This window comes from Trachurus japonicus, chromosome 7, assembly GCF_045865225.1.
Source record: "Trachurus japonicus isolate A0001 chromosome 7, Traja_1.0".
Taxonomy (NCBI): Eukaryota; Metazoa; Chordata; class Actinopteri; order Carangiformes; family Carangidae; genus Trachurus; species Trachurus japonicus.
The window spans coordinates 34265482-34284691 of record NC_140913.1 but is presented as its reverse complement, the minus strand read 5'-3'; the positions used below and the strand labels follow the sequence as shown (position 1 = coordinate 34284691).

General features: G+C 41.7%; 1 protein-coding gene across 1 annotated transcript; it reads right to left on the bottom strand.

The window, feature by feature from the left end:
- Window positions 1–4342: 4342 nt before the first annotated feature.
- Window positions 4343–16443, bottom strand: zbtb39 (zinc finger and BTB domain containing 39). Its single transcript, XM_085783244.1, has 6 exons — window positions 16382–16443; window positions 14266–14694; window positions 11346–11602; window positions 9066–9481; window positions 7409–7771; window positions 4343–5559 (listed from the first exon to the last, which is right to left on the bottom strand). Exons 2-6 carry the CDS (start codon window positions 14667–14669, stop codon window positions 4435–4437), a joined length of 2565 nt encoding a protein of 854 aa, XP_085639370.1. The 5' UTR covers window positions 14670–14694; window positions 16382–16443; the 3' UTR covers window positions 4343–4434.
- Window positions 16444–19210: the final 2767 nt, after the last annotated feature.

The window sequence follows — 19210 nt, the reverse complement described above, 5'->3', positions numbered from 1 at the left end:
AAGAAGAAAAAGAAGAAGAGACATTTATATCCGTGATGCTAATGTCAATAGATGCTCATTGAATATTAGAAATGAAGTTTCTTCAGATTGTGGCTGTGTCATTAAAGGTGTTCAGAAAAGAAAATTGATTCTGAGCCCACTATGGGTAATCACTCATCTATCAGACAATGGAGCCCAAACTTTGTGCAAAATTCTATTTTCGAGTAAATCCGGGATGAAAGTGAGGTAGTTTTTTTTCACATTGGATAACGCAGGTGCACGAATTATGCGTCACATTGCTCACAATTCATCAGCCAATGATATTGGATCCGTCAATCAAACGTCTGAGACAAACGAGGAGACTCGTCCACCGCCACCGACACAAACTCTCCTCCAGATCCCTGCGCTCCATCACTTGGCCTCGCTAGCTAAGTTAGCAAGCTATAATGTAGCAATTCTACTAGCTAACAGTTAGCTACGTTAGCTAAACACACTTGCACACTAACTAACAGTTAGCTACATTAGCTAAACACACTAGCTACCCGTTAGCTACATTAGCTAAACACACTAGCTACCCGTTAGCTACGTTAGCTAAACACACTCGCACACTAGCTAACAGTTAGCTACATTAGCTAAACACACTTGCACACTAGCTACCAGTTAGCTACGTTAGCTAAACACATACACACCGAGCTCAGTCTCGCCCCAAACATATCTCACTGCTCGATAACGTCCAATCAAATTTGTTTTCCTTACTCGGGTAAACTCGTAGAAGGAGGCGGGACAAACAAGACAAACGGCCATTTCTGAACACCTTTAAACCATAGTAGATGAAGAAGACGGGGGGTGCAACGTGATATAAACGAATATGACACATCTGTTTGTTTTATCCAGATGTTTTTATGCAGATGAATGGAAACCATTTGAACCGTTATGCAAAATAATAATTGTGATCAGGCGAAGACGTCGTAATTGTGACGTGCAAATGATGTCACAGATAAATCATAATGTTTCTGCAGTCGAACAAATTCTGTTTAAAACACAATAAAACTGTTTGTTTTCATCAAGAGATTAAAGGTCCGTGTGTAATAATAATCATCAAGGTTTATTGTTAAAATCTGAATCAACTACCCATGAATATATAAATGTATAGTCGCTATAAAATAAAATCTGTTTGGTTTTCGTAGCCTTATAATTCCTCTTTTATATCTACATATAACAAGGGTCTTGCTTTAGAGAGTCGCCATCTTGCACCGCCATGTTTGTACGGCAGCCTGAAGGGAAAATTGTTGGTGCAAGCTATTTTTTGAACGGCGGAGCAGAGCCGTGAGCTGCTGAGCTACGCTACGGAGGCTCATGGGATTTCTTGGTTTCCCTCATCAAACTCATCAAATACACAATCCAACAACTCCACAACGCTCTGGTGGACAAGTTGTAACTTGCACATTCACCACGCTATGAGATAATAACACAACGCTACCACACAGAGTTGTTTTAGAGGGAAATGCAGAGACTGCTTGATGAAAAACTGTCCCTGAAGGCAACGCGCATCAGTGGTTTTGCATGATTTTACCTCTAAAACAACTCTTTTGGAGTTTGTTGGATTGTGTATTTGATGAGTTTGATGAGGGAAACCAAGAAATCCCATGAGCCTCCGTAGCGTAGCTCTGAGCAGCTCACGGCTCTGCTCCGCCATTCTAAAAATAGCTTGCACCGACAATTAAAGGTAACGAACCTACTGCTATGACTATAGGGATTATGGCAATGGGCAAATTTCCCAAAATGTTGAACTATCCCTTTAATCTATTGTTGTTGTAGTCATGATGGAGCAGCAGATCTCCTTTGCTTCTTCCTGTCTGTGTTGTTATCTCTCCTCTCAGCGACGCCTGTTGATCTTTATTCCATCTTCTTCCCTCTGGAAAAAGTGTCAGAGTTCAGTGTTTGAAACGATAACGAGAGCAGAGGAAGGAGGAGGAGGGTGAGGGGGTGAAGGGGTGAGGGGGGGGCTGCCAGTCCACTCACACTCAGGCACAATGGCAGGAAGAGACGGGGCTCTGACAAAGGGCCAGAGGTCCCGAGCCCCTGGAAGCAGCAGGTTCAAGACCCGACGCTGCTGCTGCTGCTTTCTGCCAAGTCATCACTGGAAATGTGATGACGGACGAGTCTGAGAGAAAAGGTCCAAAACATAAACAACACACACAGAGAGTCACTGAGGAGCTGGTAACAGTCAGTCAGAGTTTATTTCATTTTATTCTTCTCAAAAAAACAAAAAACAAAAAAATACAAGATGTAGAAAATATAATAAATAATAAATTGTGATCATAAATAAGACACAAACGTGTGATGGGCACTTCAACATCATGTTTCTACACAATCAACTCGCACGCACACACGCACACACATGCACACACATATGGAAGCCCATTTCCACCACTTGATGAAAAAAAATTATGAGATACTAAATCAAAATTTATTTAGCTATCTTATAATTATGACTTAGCTATCTCATAATCTTGACTTAGTATCTCATAATTTTGACTTAGTATCTCATAATTTTTGTCATCAAGTGGCAGAAATGGGCTTCCATACACACACACAGTTATATGGCAGGTTATGTTTTGTACGAAGTGAAACATGAAACTTTAAAAAATCTCACTGTGAAAATTTCCACTGCAAAGATAAGAAAATAATTTCTATGCTACAATGAGGTGCTACTTCATTGATCAACAGTGTGATTATTATTATTACCAATCAATCGATCAATCACTGACACTGGAATCGATCCTGGTACCGAGGTTATAGAGACACAACAGGACACAGCTGGAGACCAAACCTCAGTCACACAACACTCCACTACATTCTACACGTCTACGTCTACAACAGAGCTGCAGCGGCCGATCGATCGATTAACCAATCATCGATCAATCGGTCCATCTCAGAGAAACCAGATCAGACTGGATTTCTGATCAATATCAAATATTTGAATAATTTATGAAACAGAAATATCAAAATTTCTCCAGTTTCAGATTAGAGAATCTGTTTCTTTTGTTAATAAACTGGTTATTTTAGGTCATTTAAAGACAACACTGTGAATTGTGGGTAATTGTGACTTATTGTGACAAATTATCAATAATCAACAATCAATAACGGAGGTAATCATCCTTATCTGCAGCTCTAGTTTGTTATATTCAGTATATGGTCCACGACAACCAGACACAGAGTTCACTTCAGAGGCGAGGAGCTGAACCGGGCCGATACCGTCAGAACCGTCGGATCAATACAGAACCGTCAGACTGATCCAGAACCGTCAGATCAATACAGAACCGTCGGATCAATACAGAACCGTCAGTCTGATCCAGAACCGTCAGATCAATACAGAACCGTCGGATCAATACAGAACCGTCAGATCAATACAGAACCGTCAGATCAATACAGAACCGTCGGATCAATACAGAACCATCAGATCAATACAGAACCGTCAGATCAATACAGAACCGTCAGACTGATCCAGAACTAGGGGTGCACCGAATGGCATTTTTTTGGCCGAAGCCGAATACCGAATAAAATCAAAACGCTTGGTCGAATAACCGAATAATACCGAATACCGAAAGTGGTTTTAATTTTTTTTTTTTTTTTAATAGGGCCTATTGGATAAATAAAATATTTTTTTAGCCTTAATTTTCAAAGAAAGTAAATGTTTATTGACTATTCTGACAATTTTTGAATATTCCAGTTGCCGTTGCTCATCAAACAAGTTACATAAAGTTTTTCATTTATATCGGCCCATTGTGAGGGATTGTCACGCGATTGCGTATTTATCAGACTTTTTTTTTTTTTTATATTCGGCCTTGCTTTTCGCTCATTCCACCGAATACCGAATGTTGCTTTTTTCTTGCAATATTCGGCCGAATAGATTCGGTTACCGAATATTCGGTGCATCCCTATCCAGAACCACCAGGAACCATTAGTCTGATCCAGAACCATCACACTGCAAAACCCCCAAATCTTTCCAAGAATATTTGTCTTATTTCTTGTCAAAATGTCAAATTTCTACTCAAAACTAACCTCTTTCCACTTAAAATAAGACTCATCACCTAAAAATTAACTTGTTTTTAGATCATTTTCACTTGTTTCAAACAAATTTACACTTAAATTAAGTAGAAAAATCTGCCAGTGAAAGCAGGTTTTTTGTGCTTGTAATAAGAAAGAAAAACTTGCTCCACTATCAGATTTTTCTACTTATTTCAAGTGAAAATCTGCTTGAAAGAAGTAAAAAGCGTCTAAAAACAAGCTGCTTTTTAATGTGATGAGTCTTATTTTAAGCATAATGAGATTGTTTCGACTAGAAATAAGACAAATGTTCTTGGTAAGATTTTGAGTTTTTGCAGTGCAGGAACCATCAGATCAATACAGAACCATCAAACTGATCCAGAGCCGTCAGAGCCGTCAGAGCCGTCATGCGTCCCCGGCGGCGGGCAGCGGCTCCTTGGAGTGGTCGTTGTACATGAAGGTGTGCTCGATGTTGAAGTCCGGGGGCAGGTGGTCCTTGTGCAGCTCCATGTGCGAGGACACCAGCTTCAGCGTGGAGAAGTAGAGGCCGCACACGGTGCAGCGGTACATCAGGGCGCCGGCGTGCGTCTTCAGGTGGCAGATCATGGTGGAGCGTCCTCGGAAGAAGCGCAGACAGACCTTGCACTGGTACGGCTTCTCGCCCGTGTGGATGCGCAGGTGGTACGTGAACTCCCCCGAGTGGGCGAAGCGTTTCCCGCAGTAACGGCACCGGTACCACTTCCCCCGAACTCCGACCGCCGCCGCCGCGCCGCCATCATGCTGCAGCCCAGCGGAGCTCCCATTGGTCAGAACCACGGACGAGGAGGAGGAGGAGGAGGAGCTGCTGTGGTGGTGATGGATCGGATTCTGGAAGAACTTGTCCGGAACGCTGAAGCTGAAGCCGAGGCCGAGGTTGCTCATCTTCATCAGGCCTCCTCCTCCTCCTCCTCCTGCTCCTCCGTCCCGTGGCGAGGAGGAGGAGCAGGAGGAGGAGGGAAGAGGAAGAGGAGGGGGAGGAGGAGGAGGAGGACAGTCCACCGCTTGGTCGGCTTTACGTTTCCCGGACCAAGCGGCTCCTCCCTCTAGCGGCTCGTTGGTGTGGAGGCTCAGGTGGCACTGGAACGCCGACGACGACCGGAACGTCTGTGTGCAGAGGAAACAATGCAGCTCCTCCACTGCTGCTCCTCCTCCTCCTCCTCCTCCTCCTCCTCCTCCTCCTGCTCCTCCTCCTCCGTCGGGCGCGACTCTGTACGCCCGCAGCGCCGCCGACCGCTCCCTCTCCTTGGCCGCCGCCTCGTGGGCGTGCACGAACATGTGGCTGTCCAGCAGGGGGCGCTCCACGAAGCAGCGCGTGCAGTGAGGGCAGGTGAAGACCGGGAGGGAGAGGTGGGAGAGGGAGTGCCACAGCAGGGAGCAGAGGGAGGAGGAAGAGGAGGAGGAGGAGGAGGAGGAGGAAGGAGGAGGGAGGTGACACAGACCACAGCTCAGACTCTGAGGACACACGTGGCTCAGCAGGTGATCTCTGACGGCCTGAAGAGGAGACACACCACAGCTGAGTCAGCTCCTGTTACACAAACATGACGCCACATATACAGACTTTTATTTTGAAATTAAAGTTTATGTGTTTTTCTAACTTCTCTGGGTTTAAATCTGTAAAACAAGGTGCTGCTGCTGGTTACAGATTATTGCAGCCACTTTAAAGGTATAATGTGTAGGAATTCCCCCCATCTAGCGGTGCGGTTGCATATCTGAACGTATTCTTGATGTTGCATTCACGTGAAATGGGGCAGACGTCAGACAGACAACAGACGCTGCATGTAACAGGATAAACAAGCGTCTATGTAAACAAGTGGTCCGCCAGCACGAGGCAAAACAATAGCTCCGCTGAGTTTCCGTGGTTACCTACGGTCACGCTGACACTCAACCTAAAAAATGGCGATGCAACATGGCCGCCTCGGTTCGGTGCGTCGCCCACTTATGTATTTGTAACGACTTGTAACAACTCATTCTAAGGTACCAGAAAGCTTTCATTTGTATGCGGCTGTGATTCAAGAAAAAGGGTGATTTTTTTCTGCTTCGGTGCTGGTCTCACATTTGGGCTGATTCTGACAAAACGGTAGCTCCTATCAGAAAAAGAAGCAGACCGTGGTCGTCGTAAGGACTTCCTGAACACTTTGATATTATTTTGGTGTTTCAACAGTAAATAGTTTGGGAACGCTTGCAAGTTATAAACAGGCGTCCCTTCTGCTTCTCTCAGAAAATCTTTGTATTAGAGTCAATGAGGAGCAGGGAGGGACCTGGCCGCACTCAGAGGCTCACAGTTTAAATCCTGTAAGTCTCTCTGCTTTGTTGAACACATTGTTAGAGACAGAACAAGTTTGTCTACAAATGTGGAAAGAATCATGTGTGTAGAGTGTAATTTGTGACCGTGAGCAGCGTGGAAAGAGAAAAGTTTCAGACAGTTTCAGACACCTTCTCTCACACACTCTGGCACGAACATTCCGTGCAATACACACCCATTATAATCTCAACACTTCTCCAAAAATGATCATGGTCATTGAACAGGGATTGATCAAAAACTATAAAACCTATCGACACGTGGATTCTTACACCAATAGACAAGACTTGTGTCTACATTTTAAAGTTTAAATAGAGTCTCTAGGTGAAAGTATGCCAGAGTGGTAGACGTTTGAAAAACTCCAATAAATGCTCTTCTTAACTACTCTCCTTTGGCTTGGCCCCGTGGCCCTAACTCTGACTTCTGGGCCCATAGAGAGCCTAAGCGGAAGCAGGAAGTAACGGTCGCCATGGGACCTCAACTTGGAAAAAGTTTCCATGTAAGTGAACGGGAGTGAAAGTTTTATTTCGTGATCCGATTGAATTGTGCCATGAGAAAAAAAATATGACCTCTACCTGTTTAAAACAGAAACAGAAAGAACAGAAATCAGCAGTTTGTTGTAAAACTATTGTAGAATAAAATTCAGAAGAATCTGTAACCAGAAAGACTACAAGTCGCGTAGGTGACGTCACCAAATGCCGCCCTTTCCCGTGTCAGTTGGTGACGTATTTTTTGTGGGACACCAGATCTGTAGTCCGTAGAGCGTCTTCACACAAAATACATTCTTCTGTTGCCGTTCTACGATAAACTGCTGATTTCTCAGCATGAAACGTGATGTTTTAAACAGGTAGAGGTCATATTTTTCTCTCATGGCACAATTCAATCGGATCACGAAATAAAACTTTCACTCCCGTTCACTTACATGGAGACTTTTTCCGAGTTGAGGTCCCATGGCGACGTTACTTCCTGCTTCCGCTTCGGCTCTCTGTTACTCTGAAAAGACCCTGTGATGTTTGTGTGTCAGAGCATCAAACCACCGACCTGGAAGTCGTGGCCGAGCGTCTTGTTGCAGGCGGCGCACTGCAGCTCGGAGCCGAGGTCCTGGTTGCCGGCAGCGGCGGCGGCGGCGTGCAGCGCCCCCTGGGGGAGCGTGTAGCTGCAGGCCGTGAGGCGGTGGTGACGCAGCAGCTTCTTCTGGCTGCAGAACTCCATGCGACACATGCCGCAGGTGAAGAGCTGCACGCCCACGTGGGACAGAGTGTGTGTGACGCTGGCGGCGCGGTCGGTGAACATGGCGCCGCACACTCTGCACAGCCCCGTCTCCGTCAGGTGGCTGTCGGCATGGCGATGCACCGCCGCCGGGTCTGGAGGCAGAGGGGCCGCACAGGCTTCACAGGACAGCAGCTGGAGGAGGACAGAGGAGGACAATTTACTTTTTTAATTTTAGCACTTTTTCTAGATTTTGAAAAATCTTACCAGTTTCTTCTAGAATTTTTACCCTTTTTTCTAGAATTTTGGAAGTTTTTTGAGAAAATTTTACCACTTTTTTATTTATTTATTTTACTTTATTTTTATTTTATTTTTTTACCACTTTTTCTAGATTTTTAACGTTCTTTTGAGAAAATTTTACCACTTTTTTCATTATTATTTTTCTTCACTTTTTGGGGGGAATTTCCTCACTTTTTCTAGATTTTTTACATTTTTAAAAACTCAAAATCTTTCCAAGAATATTTGTCCTTTTTCTTGTCAAAATGTCTCATTTCTAGTCAAAACTTAGCTCTTTCCACTTAAAATAAGACTCATCACCTAAAATCGATCTTGTTTTTAGATCATTTTCACTTGTTTCAAACAAATTTTCACTTGAAATAAAGTAGAAAAATCTGCCAGTGAAAGCAAGTTTTTTGTGTTTGTAATAAGGAAGAAAAACTTGCTTCACTGTCAGATTTTTTATTTCAAGTGAAAATCTGCTTGAAAGAAGTAAAAAAAAAGTGTCTAAAAACAAGCTACTTTTTAATGTGATGAGTTTATTTTAAGTAGAATGAGATTTGTTTTGACTAGAAATGACTTTTTTTTTTCCAACTATCTTTTTATTGAAAACAAGGTACAAAGAGACGGTAATATAAAAAGACAATATTTTTGATTTTTCTCATTTTTCTCACTACACATATACAAACAAACACCCCCCACCCAACCCATCCCCCCCTACAACATCCGGTGCATCCCATTTTAAGGAAATTAAATAAGTAAATAAATAAATAAATATGATTATGATCTTGACAGGTAAAGGTATCATTCAACATGTATGAAGAAATTAACAGAAAGAAAAGAAAAAAGTGTAAGTAGGTAATCTGACAGTCAAGTTTGAGAATAAATGAGGAGGCCGTGTTTGCAGTGCAACATCATTCTTCACCCTTCAGGATGTAGCACTGTGGATTCATGAGTTATCGGGGAGAGTTTTAAGTTTGTTTATGAAAGACATTACTGGGCTCCAGGTGGAATAAAATAGGTTTTTCGACCCTCTAAGTGTGTATTTGATCTTTTCAAGACTTAAATGCAGCATAAGGTCACTCATCCATAAGGAGCTGCTGGGGGGTTTGGGGGATTAGAAATGACATTTTAACTAGGAATGAGACAAATATTCTTGGTAAGATATTGAGTTTTTGCAGTGTAGAGAAGCTGTGGACACAGACAGTCTCACCTGTCCACCGGCGCTCCGTCCGTCCCCGTCCTCCACACACACCAGGTCGTCTTCATCCTCCTCCTCCTCCTCCATGAAGTTCTCGTCGTCGCTCAGCTCGATGATTTCTCCCGCCAGCTGCCTCCACTGCTCCTCCTCCTCCTCCTCTTCCTCCTCCTCCTCCTCCACGGTCGCCTCCATTGCTCCGTTCTCCTGCAGCAGCAGCGCCTCCTCCTCCTCCTCTCTCCTCCTCTCCTCCTTCCCCCCGTCCTCCTCCTCCTCCTCCCTGAACATCAGCCGGTCTCCCAGAGTTTCTCCTGAGGAGGAGGAGGTCGGAGCGCAGAGCTGAGCCGAGGAGTCTGGGAAGGAGCAGGAGTCGGACGCCGTGTGGTCGATCCGTCCGTCTCTGGGGACGTCGTCACAGCCTCCTCCTCCTCCTAGGGGTGGGCAAAAATATCGATATGGCAATATATCACGATACTTTATATCACGATACTTTATATCACGATACTTTATATCGCGATACGATATCGATATTCATGCTGCGTTCAAGACAACTTGGAAGTCGGAAAAAAACGAGCTCCGAGTTGTAAAAAATGAATTGAACGGCGTCAAACTCGGAAATTACAGGTCGGGAACTCGGGTATCATATCAGAGCTCCGACTTTCCAATTTGACGTCACGACAACACCAAAACATGGCAGCCCTCGTCTTAAACGGTTAGAATTTAGACATTTTAAGTTATTTGTTGAAGTTTTAACGCATATTTTTGTGTATTATTGCAGTAGCATATATGAAATACGTTTGTATTAAGCTGTGATTGTTGTATGGTGTGAAATTGCGGTTCCTCGTATGTGACGGAAATAACATTTAACTGTTATCAAGGCTGTAACATTATATATGTGCACTCATCTGCAGCGTCTCCTCTCCTCCAAAATAAATATCATTTACTGCTGCATTTATTTTTCGTATTCAGCGATGAGCCACAATACGCCAAACTTCCTTCAGGTATCCATGTTTTTTTTCTCCCGAGTTCCTGCAGCGTGAACGCAATGATGTCGGAAGTCGGAAATGTCCGAGTTGGGAATCCCGACCTCCGAGTTGTTATGAACGCAGCTTCAATATTTAAATAACGATTTTTAAAATAAATTTTTTTTTTAAAAAATGTTTGTTTTTTTTAAAATTTCAAATAATAAATCATGTTTCAGACGTAAATCCAGTACGACTTCCGCACCTCTGCTCCGCGAGGTGTCACTGTACTGCTGCCTCAGACAGTGTGTTGTACATGCAAATATGTTGCACTTGTACTTGTATAAAATGGCATGGATAATTTGAATTACATTGTTTTGACTCAGTTTGTCCCATAAATTATCACTATCATCTGATGTACATACAACTCGGATTTTAAGATGCATAATGCCTTTTACATTTTTCAGTGAACTATGTAGAATATTGTAGAATATCGCAATATATCGCAAAATTTGGATAACGCAATATCGTATTGTATTGTGACTCAAGTATCGTGATGCGTATCGTATTGTGAGGTCCTTGGCAATACCAAAGACGGTTTATAAACCAAGACCTTCCATGACGAGTCAGCTTCCTGTATGATGTCACGTGGGCTTCTGCTCGGCCACGCCCCTTTAGAGAGACCAGAGGCAGCTTGGAGTGTATTGACTCCAATGGGAAAATTGAACGTGAACACAGATTATGGTCGAGTCTTTCTCCCCACAGTCACTGAAGTAAATTTTGGACTCATTTCTCACAAGCCACATCTCTTCTGAACATTTTGACACCAAAATGGCAATTTTCAGACGGACACATCAGGAGAAAATCCACTTTGTTCAAGACCTGTCTCTGTCTCCACGACACACTCTCGCCAGATTTGGCACAGATCTCCTAGGCAACGTCAAACAAACGACCGCGAACTCCCGTGAAAATGATTTAAATTATTTTTGTCATGCAAAATATGATTGTTAGTAGTATAAATATTTAATGTTATCATAAGAAAATATAAACATCTCACTTTCATCTACCTACAAATTGTATAAATCCACACACACGTCACAGACGAGGTGGGGTGACGGTTGGCCACGCCCACTTAGAGAGACAGGAAGTGAAATCATTTCTATCATTGGAGCATTTATTGAATATCTTTGGCAATACCCACCCCTACCTCCTCCTCCTCCTCCTCCTCCTCCCACCTCCTCCTCCTCCTGCTCCGTCTTCAGCTGCAGCACCGGAGCCGGATGCAGCAGCAGCCCGTCGCTCTGATTGGACAACATCTGCCCGTAGCCCAGACTAGACTGGACGTCCTCGGCCTTCAGCTGCAGCGTCAGAGCGTTGACGTCGTCGTCCCGGACCGTCGCCGACCGGACCGCCGCCGACCGGACCGCCGGGAACAGAGGCGAGGGAGCGGCGGTGGGAGTCGGGGCGGCGGACGAGGACAGAGACGAGCAGGAGGCGGCGGAGGAACACACCGACGACGACGACGCAGCCGTCACCGTGGAGACGGCGGCGGCTGACACCACGCTGGAGCCTAGGACCAGGTCTGCAGGACTGGAAGAGAAGAGAAGACAAAAGACAAAAGAAGAAGTCATGTTTGGTCTAACAGAGAGTTAATATCAATAACACAAACTCTAAAGTCTTTTCGTACTTATATTTAGGCATCCACACTGTAAAAACTCTAAATCTTACCAAGAATATTTGTCTTATTTCTAGTCAAAACCAATCTCATTATACTTAAAATAAGACTCATCACATTAAAAAGTAGCTTGTTTCTAGACACTTTTTACTTATTTCAGGCCTATTTTCACTTGAAATAAGTAGAAAAATCTGATAGTGGAGCAAGTTTTTCTTTCTTATTACAAGCACAAAAAAACTTGCTTTCACTGGCAGATTTTTCTACTTATTGCAAGTGAAAATTATCTAAAAACAAGTTAATTTTTAGACGATGAGTCTTATTTTAAGTGAAAAGAGATTAGTTTTGACTAGAAATGAGACATTTTGACAAGAAATAAGACAAATATTCTTGGAAAGATTTTGAGTTATTGCAGTGCATGTGGACGCTGCTCTATCATGGAGCGCACACATTGCTTTGTTTGCTTCAAAATTTTGTCCAATGGGGGTCTGTGGTCTAATTTGTGTCAATTTAGGGTCCTTGATGTAAAACACTTTTTCTAGATTTTTTTTAAACTTATTTTGAGAAATTTTACCAATTGAGAATCTTTTAAAACTTTTTTTTAAAGAAATCTTGTCACTTTTTTCTAGAAAATGTTGAACTTTTTTTTCTTTCTTTTTTCTTTTGTTAAGAAATTTTACCACTTTTTAAAACTTTTTTTTTTTTTTAGAATTTTCACCACTAATTCACATATTCACGGTATTTCTGGTGTTTGCCTCAAAACTTTTCAAAATATTGATGTTTTGTTTTGTTTGATGTTTGTAACGAGTCACACACAAGTACAATGACAATAAAGTATCTTGAAATCTTGAAATCTTGTTTGGCGCTACACTGTGTTTATGTTTCTCAGACGCACAACAAATTTCAGAAGTGATTCTGACTATAAATAAAGTACTCAACAACCTCAAGAACCATCCATTCTACCCTGAAAAGTTTTAGCATCTATTTTTGTGGTGTAAAAATGTGGAATAGACTAGATGAGGATATAAAAATGTGCAATAACTTAAAACAATTTAAAAGTAAGTACAAACATAACTCTTGAACAGCTATAAAGAACTGGACAGCTAATTTTACTCTTTTTATTTATAATCATGGTCTTATTTCATATTAAAGCAATATGTTTTTAATCTTCTGAATTGTATGGAACTACAGATGTATGACATGAATCACAATGTAAGTAGTCCAGTAATTTTAGGCCAAAAAAGGGGTCAATGTTAAACAAATTGCAACAGAAGCAAACTCAACTGATTTTGTATCCTCAACATGTCCTGAGTGAGGGAAAAAAAGCCCAGAAGAATCTCATTAGGGGAAAGTTTCGAAAAACACCCAAACATATCCCATTTATACGCATATAAAAAAAATTTTTCACGTGAATAGGGTAAAATTTTTAACCTTTAGATATCTCCATGAAAATTACTGAGTTGATTACTTACATTAAGACAAACAAAAAATGTATTACAAGTTTTTTGAAATTCTTTGTTAACATGAGCAAATTTGCATAAATGTGTATAAATTTGCATAAATTCCACCGTTTTGACGGCACATGTATATATAAAGTTGCTGTGGTGGTACCGGCATGAAAATTGGAATGAGTTGACTCCATCGGTCAACCGACAAGTTGACCACTTTAAATTTCAAGATGACTGCAATTTTTCAAGACAGCCACATCCTTAGTAGAGCAGGTATGACATGCTCCGTCTCTATTAATGCTCATGGGCCTAAATTGGTTCCATTCCTTTTTTAACTGTAATATCATATTACAGTTAAAAAATGTCTTGTTCAATCTTGTTAACATATTATATGTTAACAAGATTGAACAAGACATTTTCACCTGCTCTACTCAATGTTTAGATCAGGTGTTGTATGTATGCAAATTAGCCATACGTAATTGGATTATGCACTGTTGGCTCATGTCATACCTGCTCTACTAAGGATGTGGCTATCTTGAAAAATTACAGTCATCTTGAAATTTAAAGTGGTCAACTTGTCGGTTGACCGATGGAGTCAACTCATTCCAATTTTCATGCCGGTACCACCACAGCAACTTCATATATACATCTGCCGTCAAAACGGTGGAATTTGCAAATTTGAAGAATTTCTAAAAACTTGTAATACATTTTTTGTTTGTCTTAATGTAAGTAATCAACTCAGTAATTGTCATGGAGATATCTAAAGGTTAAAAATTTTACCCTATACACGTGAAAAAAATTTTTTATATGCGTATAAATGGGATATGTTTGGGTGTTTTTCGAAACTTTCCCCTAATGGGATTCTTCGGGGCTTTTTTTCCCTCACTCAGGACATGTTGAGGATACAAAATCAGTTGAGTTTGCTTCTGTTGCAATTTGTTTAACCTTTTCTCATAAAATGACTGGACTAAAGGGGGGGCTGAACTAGATAAGCTTTGCTTCCTTCAGCCCCTTCTCAAACTTGCACAGTATCATTATTGTTTTGTTTCTTGTTACATAGATTGGTTGTCTTTTGATGTGCTTGTTTGAGACAAATAAAAATCAAATCAAATCAAATCAAACAACAACTCAACTCAACAGCTTTGCAGCTGGCGGACACGGCCGGCTGCAGGTCGGGGAAGACGGCGTGGCAGGCGCGGACCAGCTCTGCGACGCCGAGCCGCTCCGCCAGCTCGTACAGGACGCCCACGTCGATGAGGTCGGCCAGGATCTCGCCCGTGTACACGAACGTCAGCACCTTCTCGAAGTTGGCGGGCGAGATGAACTCCAGGGAGAAGGCGGCGGTGGGCGAGGCCGGCGCCCGCGCCAGCAGGTTGCGGAAGTACGCGCCGGCGGACGCCAGCACGGCGCGGTGCGCCGCGAACGTGCGGTTCCCCACCTGCAGCAGCACGTCGCAGAACCGCCGCGACTGACGGCAGCGGTTCAGCTCGGCCAGCAGGCTGGCGGCGTGGCCCGGACCCTGCAGACGGATCCTCATCGCTGCTGCCGGAGCCACACACCAACTACACACACACACAGATACACACTTTAAAGGGACAGTTCAACAGCTTTATGGCAAACTTTTTTTTACTACAGGCAACGTGGCTCCTAACATTACATTTTAGGAGCGCAAACAGAAAATCTACCCAGAAGTTTGTTTACTTCAAGCAAGTCGACATGTTTGTAAAACTAGATCTAATTCAAAGTCTGGCGGAGTCGAGACCCAAGTTGACGCTCGGTGTGTTCAGGTGCAGTCGGAAGCTCCCGTTTGTGTCATAAACACAGGAATATCAACTCTTGACTTGCTTCAAGTAAAAAAAACACAAACGCATGTTTGAGTCGCCATCTGACGCTGTCTGTGGCTTTGAGGGATGGAAACAGCCTAAGCAGCAGAACTTCAATCCGCTCCCATTCATCGCTGCCGTGGCGATGCGGGGACAGACACAACTACCACAAAACAGGAGACATTAAACTGAAAATCTACAGATTCCTCCTTCTGTTCGACCTAAAATGTTAGGAACATACAGCCTGAGTTGAATTTGCCCGGAATTGTCCTTTAAGATGCACAGTCAAGATTCATGAAAAAGAATGAAATGAATAAACAATGTGCATCATTCATTTACTGAGCACAAACATCTCACAAGACATCTCTCCTGCTGTTACTATGACGACTCTGTAGAAACATCACGTCACAGGTATTATTGGATGTGTTACACTGGTGATAACAGATTTAATTGATCAATAAGTTCAATAACTTATCCTGATGCTGCTCTTTGCTTCACTTCAGTCACTGTTGAGTCAATTAAATAATATTTTTTCTGTCCAGAAAATAATAATAATAATAATAATAATAATAATAATGATGATGATGATGATGATGACCTTGTCAGCATCATCATGGCTCCTCTGTGACAACAGTTTTTTAAATTCTTTTTAGAGATTACTTGTTTATTTACACCTTTCACTGAATGTATGAACGAAATGTCATTTCTGTGGCTATGACACCAATAAAAACAGAGAATAATAAATAGCCTAACAATAGAGCTTTATAAAAATACATAAATATCCATAAAACACATTTAAAAAGAACCAAGTAGCCTATTACACAGGAGAACAGATCAGTCTCGACCTGGAGCTGATACAACCATTACCTCCTGTGTTCAGCTTGTAGTTTTGTCTTTATTTTACATACATTTTATTATTATTATTATTACTACTGCTCAAAAAAATAAAGGGAACACTTAAACAACACATCTTAGCTCTCAATTAATGAAATATTGCAGTTTAAAATCGTTATTCAATATATAGGCTAGTAGAGTGTGTTGAGAACAACATAACATAAAAATGATCAATGTAAATCAAAATGATCATCCCAGGTTGATTTCACATGACACATGGGTGTGATATACCTGGAGTTAGCTACAATGTGTTGTTGTTTAAGTGTTCCCTTTATTTTTTTGAGCAGTGTATTATATTATTATATTGTCGCTGTTTAATTAATTGTAACTGTATTTCTATACTTAGTTGTGTCTCTTATTCATTAGTGAGTGGACGACAGCTGCTTCCTTCTGCACAAATGACAATAAACACTTTGAATCTGGATCTTAATGAACGGAACCAGCTGATCAGGTGATCGATCAGTATCAGATGATCGATGCCAGTGATCGGAGCTCCGTGTTGCCTCGGTAACAACCCTCTCCCTCCACTCACCCTCTCTCCTCCGCCTGCAGCCGCTGATCCCCCGCGGAGCCTCGTGTTGTTCTGCTCCTCCGCCGTTTGGTTTAGTGTCTTTTTTATTTTGTATAATTACAGCGCTGCTGACGCTTCCTCCGTCGCGCCTTTATGACGTGTGTCAACAAATTCAGGGCCGCGGACTTCCATAGCGACCGCCCCCTGCAGGCGGAGCGGGGCTCTGCAGGAGGAGACCCATAATATACAGTAATACAGTCTATGGTGGAGACATGTTTTACTCATAGACTGTGTAAAGAAGGTTAGGGTTTTACTGCAGTGAGAGAAGCAGCAGGGAGGCCTACAGTCTAAACTGCTGCACAAAGCGCCGTGTAGCTGCAGGTTTCTGTTGCACAGTTTGACCAATCAACTCTCTGAAGACTGAGATAGATAGATAGATAGATAGATAGATAGATAGATAGATAGATAGATAGATAGATAGATAGATAGATAGATAGATAGATAGATAGATAGATAGATAGATAGATAGATAGATAGATAGATAGATACGTTTATTGGTCACATGCAAAGCTAAAACCAAGGTTAAAAAACAGTGCAGTGAAATGCAAAAAAGCCAAGCTCTCGACTGTACCAATGAAACACAAAAGAAAAAGAAAAAAAATATCCCTATATACCCTCACATACCCTCACTCTCACACACACACACACACATTTTAAAATAAAACAATTGTAGAAACATCGCTCTCAGTAATAAATAAACTAAGATAAAAATAAATATGATAAATAGGGAAGCCCATAACAGTCCTTAAAATCATGGCATGTTCATAAGCCTCACTGCCTGTGGGAAAAAGCTCTTTTTCAGCCTTTCGGTCCTGGCTTGGAGGGAGCGCAAGCGTCTGCCTGAGGGCAGCCACGCAAAGAGTCTGTTGTGGGGATGGTGAATGTCCTTCATGATGCGGGCTGCCCTCGACCTGCAGTGTTTGCTGTAGGTGCTTGCAGGCCAGGCAGAGCTGCTCCCAGGATCTTCTACACACCGAATGACCCTGCTCAGGGATTTCCTGTCCTGGACAGTGCAGTTGCCCTGCCACACTGTGATGTTCATCAGTTGATCAGTTGATTATCCCTGTAAAGCCTGAACCATGAAATAATTGTCAGAAAATTCTGAAATTTTGAAATTGGACCCTTTATTGGACCTTCTGACAAAAAATGTGAAAAGATATAATTCCTTTTCTTTCTTCTTTTTTTTGATTATGAGATTTGCATAGAAAATGACCTTACATACAGTACCTGCTGTATCTAATACACACATTTTCAACATGGTTCTACTATAAAATAAGTTATGAAATATTAAGTAGTTTTACTTTGCATCATTAACTATTCCTATTGGAGTTTCAGTAAAAAAAAAAAAAAAAGTTTTTCTTACGTAAAATTTTCAAAATTGGCAAAAAAATATCCATGAGAAAACACATTTGGGTCACTGACTGACAGCGGCCATATTGGATGCAGAAATAACTGATTGTATAGGCTGCATTAGGTTTTTAGGGGGGGAAAATCACAGTGAGGATGTAGAGAGGGTTCAAAAAGTCATGTATTTTCATGTATCAAATTTGATACAAATGGCGACATGGGGGTAAAAGAGTCCAGTCTGCTGCTGCTGCTTGGTTGGTTGGTTGGAACAGAAACCTGCAGCCACACGGCGCTTTGTGGAACAGTCTGGACATAATAAACCTGTATGATGATCATGTCTGGCTTCACACAGCCTGAATCTCTTCTCTCGTCAAGACGTCATGTATGGACCTGTCACGGAACATTTTGTCATTTTTTTCGCCTCATAATATAATTTTATACACAAGTGCAAATTTCAAAAATCGACTCCAAGGTTTCACATGTTTCATAACGAATTTCTTCATCCCTCATCTTATGAAAAAGAAAAATGCCATTAAACTGTTTAGTATTATTGATAAATATGATTTACAAAAGAAGCCTTATAGGCTTCGATCATAGATTTTATATCATGTGCATGCTGTAAATGTTTTGTTTTGTGTTTTCTCTCCCCGGGTTCATATGCACCTGTCCCTGTATTGTGTTGTGCCATGAATGTTTGTACATAACAATTTGTGCAATAAGAAAAAACAAATCATGCAAACTGACACCTCAGCTCAAATCAATAGCTAAAACTAAAATATTAGTTTAGTGCAGCAGCTTGTAAAGGTGGTGACAACACTGATGTACGGATACAGACCTGGTGCAATGAGCTGCAGGGAACTTTTTCACTTTTACACTCAATAAACAATAAATAGTTTCACTGCTTTAAATCAGCTTCATGTTCTAAACCGTCTCACAGCCGTAGGAACAAACACAGGATCCACGGTGAAGAGGCAAAGTGAGAGTTTAAAGCATTACAGTTTATGTAACTGTAGAGTTTAGAGCCACATTAGTTTCTACACAACCACCATCGCTCTGCTGAACACACCAAAATAAACACACACACACACACACACCACAACAGCCAGACTGTCTACTCTCTCACCATGTAGCTACTGCAACACAGCAACTTTATTTTATCTTATTCATTACACCAGGGGTGTCCAAACTTTTTGCAAAGAGGGCCAGATTTGGTGAAGTAAAAATGTGTGGGGGCCGAGTCGGCCGACCATTCAGCCTGACATCCTTTGAACCATTAACATTAAATGCAAATGAACTATTTAATACTTTTTTTTTTCATTGCAAATGGCATTCTTTTCATTTCTTCACATAGATAAATAAATCTAAACAAGTTTTTACCAAAATCACTCTGCTTTTCATATTTGAAGACCACATAAAATGACATAAATGTCTGGGGAAAAAAAA